Source organism: Citrus clementina, unplaced genomic scaffold, assembly GCF_000493195.1.
Source record: "Citrus clementina cultivar Clemenules unplaced genomic scaffold, Citrus_clementina_v1.0 scaffold_9, whole genome shotgun sequence".
Classification (NCBI taxonomy): domain Eukaryota; kingdom Viridiplantae; phylum Streptophyta; class Magnoliopsida; order Sapindales; family Rutaceae; genus Citrus; species Citrus x clementina.
The window spans coordinates 24962091-24969552 of NW_006261964.1; the positions used below are offsets into that span (position 1 = coordinate 24962091).

Sequence of the window (7462 nt, forward strand, 5' to 3'; positions counted from 1 at the left end):
GTGACATGTCGAGATTGCAATACTTGCTATTGGGTCAAAATTCATTAAAAGGGGAGATACCTCATGAGATTGGTAATTGTATGAAACTGCTTCAGTTGCATATTGGCAGTAATTATTTGACGGGAAGTATCCCTCCTGAGATTGGTCATATCAGGAATCTGCAGATAGCCTTAAATCTGAGCTTCAATCACCTCCATGGATCACTGCCTCCTGAGTTGGGGAAGCTCGACAAGTTGGTTTCTTTTGATGTCTCTAATAATCAGCTATCAGGTACTATTCCATCTGCGCTAAAAGGCATGTTGAGCTTGATAGAAGTTAATTTCTCAAATAATCTGCTTACCGGCCCCGTTCCAAGCTTTGTGCCATTCCAAAAGAGCCCAAATTCGAGCTTTTTTGGTAATAAAGGGCTTTGTGGAGAGCCATTGAGCTTTTCATGTGGAAACGCCAATGGTCCTGACAGTAAAAATTACCGTCACAGAGTTTCATACAGGATCATTCTAGCCGTTGTTGGTTCTGGTTTGGCAGTATTTATTTCTGTGACAGTTGTTGTTCTGCTCTTTATGATGAGGGAGAGACAAGAGAAAGCATCCAAAAGTGCTGACGTTGCTGATAGTGGAGCCAGTAGCCAGCCATCAATAATAGCAGGGAATGTCTTGGTTGAGAATCTCAGACAGGCAATTGATCTTGATGCTGTTGTCAAAGCAACAATGAAGGATTCAAATATGATCTACTGTGGAACTTTTAGTACGGTTTATAAGGCTGTTATGCCTTCTGGGTTGATCCTCTCTGTGAAGAGACTGAAATCAATGGACAGAACTATAATTCATCACCAGAATAAGATGATTAGGGAGCTTGAAAAGCTAAGCAAGCTATGTCATGATAATTTAGTGCGGCCAATTGGATTTGTAATTTATGAAGATGTTGCTCTTCTACTGCACAATTACTTGCCAAATGGGACACTTGCACAACTTCTTCATGAGTCTACAAAGCAACCCGATTATCGACCTGACTGGCCTACAAGACTATCCATTGCCATTGGAGTTGCAGAAGGGCTAGCATTCCTTCATCATGTGGCAATTATCCACCTTGATATTTCCTCGGGTAATGTCCTTTTGGATGCCGACTTCAAGCCTTTGCTTGGGGAGATTGAAATATCAAAGCTCTTAGATCCTTCAAAAGGTACCGCAAGTATCAGTGCTGTTGCTGGCTCCTTTGGCTATATACCGCCAGGTATTTATATGTTGTAATTTATTGTTCAATCTTCCTCTGTCGCTTGCTCTGGCTCATGGTTTTCATGTTTATTTTTGCATTCTTTACAGAATATGCATATACAATGCAAGTTACAGCACCAGGAAATGTATATAGCTATGGAGTTGTATTGCTAGAGATCTTAACAACGAGACTACCTGTTGAGGAGGACTTTGGTGAAGGGGTAGATTTGGTGAAGTGGGTTCATGGTGCTCCTGCAAGAGGAGAAACCCCAGAGCAGATACTGGATGCAAGACTTAGCACGGTTTCTTTTGGTTGGAGGAAAGAAATGCTCACAGCTCTAAAGGTAGCCTTACTCTGCACTGACAGCACTCCAGCCAAACGGCCAAAAATGAAAAAGGTAGTCGAAATGCTTCAAGAAATAAAGCAAAACTGATGGACTCTCTCATCTAAATATTCCGAATCATGAACCCACCACCAGCAGATGAAGCATTGAAAATAGGAATCCCTCATAGAAAGATGTGGAGGCTTGGATGTAAAAATCCAACTACTGTCTTCTATGGAGAAATTGGCAGTCCATTCATGTTGGTTCAGGCTGGTAAGCATTCTCCAATTATCTGTCTGCCCCTTTTGTGCTGAAAGGTTAATGAGAAATGGAAGCTTGTAAACTACTTAAGTTATAATCAGTATAGGTGGTTGGTTATTATGATGAGGGTGCTTGACTTGGAAAGCATTACTCGGAGTTTATATTGCATATTAGGCAAAAGAAGAATTGTAATGTTGAAGCTACTGGTTTTGAAGTTTGTGTCAGAAATGAATATCGACAATCAAATTACACATTATCTTTAAATAACGTTACGGTCTTATAGTTCAAAAACATGTTTTAGCTCTCCATTTGGAAATTGAGTTTTCAATCTTGAAAGTTTGCACTTTCAAATTTTACAAAACAGAGTGCTTCATGGATAATTATAGCTTTCAGCAGCACCATCCACCATGAGTTCCTAATTTTTGAATGTGCTTATCATTAAAAGTGCCAGTTATCATCATGGAATTTAATGTGGGAAAGGTTGATGGATTGGTTTAAAGTTGAACAAATTTCTTATTGCAATCCTGGGGAGAAAAAAAAAAGTTATCATGCAATGAAGTTGTGGACCATTTTCTCTGATCCCACAGCTTCTAATGCAAGGTTGAACATATTCTATTTATGTGCATGTTTGTAATGTAATGCTCCTTAATTGGCATTACAAACTAATTGGCATTACAAACATGCACATGAATAAAGTATTGGGTGATTACGGCCCATTTGGCTTTTGGCTTATGGCTTAATTGCTGAACTGATTTATCAAACACCCATCAGCGGTGGCTTTTTCCCCATAGCAGTTGTATAGTTGTAGGTTTTAATACTAATTAAACTGTATTCCCCATAGCGTATAGTTGTAGGTTTTAATACTAATTAAACTGTATTGCCCATAGCTTAGAGGTCCAAGTCGTCAAATTTTGAGTCAAATTTGTCTAAGACTCACGTTACAAACTGTCAAAATACTTAAAAAGTAACCTATGCTCCGTTTTTTATTTTTTTGGCTACGACATTTTTATCATAAAAAAATCTCGTAACTAGGCATCACTCTTGAATTTGTAAGTGTATAAAATGATTACTAATTCACAACTGATCTTTGTTGCATTTTTCATGGGCCACTTGCCTATGCATCACATTGTGCATGATTACACCACTAAAGGAAAATTTGCCCAATTCCATGAAATGTCCAAACATGTCTTTGTTAAACAGCTGGAACTACTGTTTTGTTAACTTTTCTTGGATTGCTTTTGTAACTTTATCTAATTTAAACGTATTCATGATACGCACGAGGAAATGACGGGCATAACATATTTTCATCATGTTCGGTTCTTTCCTCGGTCCGGTGGATTATAGTTTGCTACTTTGGTTTTCGCCATGTGTCTGTTACCAATCACACAATAAAATTTTTATAATACGTTCATAAAAGTTAAGGAAAAAAAAAAAAAGAATTAGTACGACAGCGTACTAGTCACCCCAAATGACAATTTGATTAGTGCTACAAGCACATGTTGACAGTTTGCTCCCAAACAGTTTTTGAGCGATAAGCATTGCATTGTTTACCGGGTGGGTCTTTAAAACATTCTGAAGCCACAGGATTTCTCCTTCTTGAGACAAAACTTCTTCAAGCTCCTTTTTCAATTGCTTCTCAAGACGAATAAGGCTCCTAGAATAGTGGCTTTCAAGCACTTTTTGGATACCCCAAAACGAGCCAAAATCCGACGCTTTCTTCTAAAGATGTTTCCAAAATGGTCCTTATTCCAGATTGAGATTTTTTCAATGAAATGGCGAGCCGCTTGAATATAGGAAGCATCGGAGTTCCAAGTCTCAGCAACAAGATCACTGAAGCCACTGTAGGTAAGCCACGCTGCAAGGAAGTGAAAAGGCCTCTTGCCCGACTTATTCCTCTCCTCCCTATTGAAACGAACTAACACAGGTCTATGATCAGAAGCGACTTTCGGTAGATGCAACACTCTACGGTCAGTAAAATGAGCGAACCATTCGTCATTACACACCGCTCTATCGAGGCGTTTAATTAGAGAACCCACCCCCAATTATGAATCGATTTGTTAGATAAGGACTCACACAATTAATGAATTTTACCTCAAAATATACATAGATTACTCTATATAAATTAAAAAAAAGATGAATTACCTTCAAAATATAAAGAGAATGTATATAGATTAAAAAAGAGATTATTATAATTATTATTAGTTTTTCATCTAGACATAAATTCATAAAGAAGATTTAATCAACAAGTTTATATTGCTTCGTTCATTCATGGTGTGTTAATGGTCCCTCGACCTCAACTTTCAATTTTAAATTGTTTCTTAAAACTTAATTTATTAAGTTATATTATTCTTGGTTTTTATTTTTATTTTTTTAAAGGAGGTTATATTTCTGAATCCAAGAGTTTGGATTCAATAAGATAAACAATCCGAGCTCCGATAACAAAGATAACCCAGTCTCGAAAAAGTTATATGTAATGACTTCACAAAATGCTTTAAAAGTATAAATTATATGTTTCAGCACTCTATGTTAGGAACTCACTAATGCATGATGATTTTCATGATAATCAATTCGTCCAGATGTAAATATCCAACATCCTACGGCTAGAAAAATTTCAGGAATACAATTTCTAGACCGAGAATATAAGCCCCATGATTAACTACCATTAACAAAATTATGACGGTGTACTTAAAGATTATCTTCAATTTGTCCTAATATTACAGTATAAATTAATCTTATATAAATTGAGATGACATAGAAATACATAATAATAAAATTAAAACACGCGAGTCATTTAATATTTTCATTCAACCACTTATCGTGATACTACGTACACTAATTTGTACAAAAGATGTTGTAGTTATATCCATACTTGAAAATAATCTAGACACTGGCAGCAAATATTTAGAAATAAAAATAACCAAAATAAATTTCAAATTTAAATGAAGAAAAATCTGAATCCATTGTAGTTTTCTAAGGAAATAACTCATCAAAAGCCTAAACTTCGACAACAAAACACCACCAATAATACAAGTAACATCCTAACTAACAGCTCAAACCCCAATAAACTACCCCTTAGCAAAAACAACAAACAACAGATTATAAAATCCTAATCCAAAACTAATATGATTTCATATAATCTAGATTTGGCACCCCGCCAAAATCTATTGGTTCAGAGTAATCTCCATTGTCTGATGATAAGAAACCACACCAAAATGTGTCTTCATTAGGCACATTGTTTATCATATCGATTCCTTCTGGCTGATTATTGGTCTTGGAATCCACATGATGATGACTATTATTTTGCTGCCATAGGGTATCTTCATGTCCTCCATTAAGAAGCAAAAAATTTTGCCCATTATAATACGTAGGCATTTGAGAGCTTGTAGCTTGCACTTCATGAGAATGAAGCATAGCAGCAGGCATCTGAAAGCCATTTTGCCCATTATTGTAAGTGGACATTTGAGAGCTTATAGCATGCATTGCTTGAGAACGATGAAGCAAATTAGGCGATTGAGCAGGCACGTTGCTATTCAGCTTTTGCATCATTGGCAGCTCAGAACTTTCTCCGACCACCGTAGAACTATTGGGAAAAGCAACAGGATGACCACCATCTTCTTCTTTATCCCGCTTCTTATTCTTATACACCTTGCAGAGAACCCAATCGTCCAGCTACACAAAAAATAAAATGGGTTATTAATAATAATAACTTATGACAAATTAAGAGTCGCCAATCAATGATTGCCAAATATTTGGTAATAGTTGACTTTGTATACCAACATTACTTACAAAATTCCCCTACACAAATAAATGAATGACACATCTTGGGCTACATTATTTGGAGAATAATGACATGTATGTTTATAAAGTTGGAATAAAAAGTTTGTATTTCGAATATAATGTGACACATGATTTGTGTCATTCATTCATTACTCCTACAATAAAGTGATCTCATCTATAACAATACAAAAAGTTAACTATCACCAAATATATGTCACTTAGGATACAAATCCATGGGCCTAAGTCATGATAAAAAACTAGCTAAAGAGTTGATGAGGTTGTCTAAACTAAGATTTACATACTTATAATACAATAAAAATTCTCGGCTGATGTCGGATAATGTCCATAAAATAAGTATGTCATTACACTAATTTCTATACACGTTAAGAGCATGCATATATAAGAAAATCCAATCCTTAAAAGTTACCTTCATATTATGAGGGCGCCCCTTTCTTGCACTCGAACTGCTGCTACCAGTCATAAAAAATTCTTGCATAAGCCAGTCAGTCTTTTTTGGCTTCTTGTATGAGCCTTGATAATAGACTAGTGATCTCTTCTTTGCAATCAGAATATCAAAATTTTCAACTTCCTCAGCTTTTCCGCTAGCCTTCCAAAATCCATTACCATCAACTGATCGTTTAGGACGTTCTCCTTCTGGGTACTTTCGATCTCTTGGAGTAAAGAAATACATTACTCCCGATCCTTCTTTGTCATATTTCTCTGTTGTCAAAGATCTCAATTTATTTAATCAGGAAAAAAGAAACTAATGATACAAGTAATTATAAGTTCGTCATGCAATCAAATAAAACGTTTTGATGCTTCCAGGCTGCTTCCGACCACCCATTTCGAATTCTAGCAAAAGGGGCTAAAAATTTAATTTGGGCTTTGAAACACTCGATTAATTAGTTAATTTCATGCATGATTGTACCAGGCTCTGAAGAATCCTTAAGCCAATTGACTTCTACAAACCCTAACTATAGAACTATGATAAATTTACTTAAAATTAAAAATAACTCACAAACAAACATTGTTATCGTGTTTAGGGTTTAAGTTGACAATAAAGAATGCTAATGCTTGACATGAAAAGGAATATGATATATGTGTTGCAAGTTAAATATGTTCGATTCCAAAATTGCCGACAATTACTATTTTCTGATAAAGACCCATTAACTGTCTTTTAATGCATAACTGATTGCACAACAATCTGCAAAATAATATCTATAAATGACAAGTCGCATTACAACGCATCCACTAATGCAAGTACCAACATAAACAATATCAATGGACAGTGAAGAATACACAAAGTAAATGTAGTATCAATTTTTATTATTATTATTTTCACATATTACTAGGTGTTTTCAGTTGTTAAACCCTAGGACTCTTTCATACACCTAGAAACAAAACACTAAAAGACGAATAAGTTAAAGAAGACAAACCGGAGAGTTCCGTAGGGCTGTGCTTGTATATGTTTGCTTCCCTAATCTTGCTGGGAGGCAAAGGCCTTTCTAAAATTTTGTTCCTCAAGTAATAAGTCACCAGCTCTTTGCATGTTGGCACAAATCGATAACCTGGTGGAAAATTGAAGCATTGTTCGTCGTCATCAACATCATTATCTTGCACTGTAAAATTCGAACACTTCAAAACTGAATTGTTCATTATATTAATGTGTGAAAATAACACTTCCTAAAGAGGGAGGTAAAATAAATATTTGAGAGAGTGTACTATGAAGCTTACTATATACAGGATATATGTTCGTTTGTTTGTTTTTTTCTTGCTGCTTGAAATAAAGAAAAGAAATAGAAAGAAAAAAAAACTAGAGAGAAGGGAGAGTGTATAATTAGTTGTTTGATAACTCCAGCTTAATTTAATAATAAACAAAAGGCAGCTGAT

The 7462-nt window shown here is 35.5% G+C and overlaps 2 protein-coding genes across 2 annotated transcripts in view; one reads left to right on the plus strand and one right to left on the minus strand.

The window, feature by feature from the left end:
- The window catches only part of LOC18031701 (leucine-rich repeat receptor-like tyrosine-protein kinase PXC3), a 3366-nt gene extending 1410 nt beyond the window's left edge, over positions 1–1956 (plus strand). The window contains exons 2-3 of the mRNA XM_006421348.2: positions 1–1230; positions 1320–1956. The exon at positions 1–1230 is cut by the window's left edge and continues 22 nt beyond it. Coding sequence (XP_006421411.2) covers positions 1–1230; positions 1320–1645 — 1556 coding nt within the window. The 3' untranslated portion in view covers positions 1646–1956. The remainder of the gene's footprint in view (positions 1231–1319) is intronic.
- Positions 1957–4912: 2956 nt separating this feature from the next.
- LOC18031698 (NAC domain-containing protein 67) lies at positions 4913–7228 on the minus strand. The gene is made up of 3 exons (XM_006421349.2): positions 7009–7228; positions 6000–6292; positions 4913–5464 (listed from the first exon to the last, which is right to left on the minus strand). Exons 1-3 carry the CDS (start codon positions 7226–7228, stop codon positions 4913–4915), a joined length of 1065 nt encoding a protein of 354 aa, XP_006421412.2.
- Between the last annotated feature and the right edge of the window lie 234 nt (positions 7229–7462).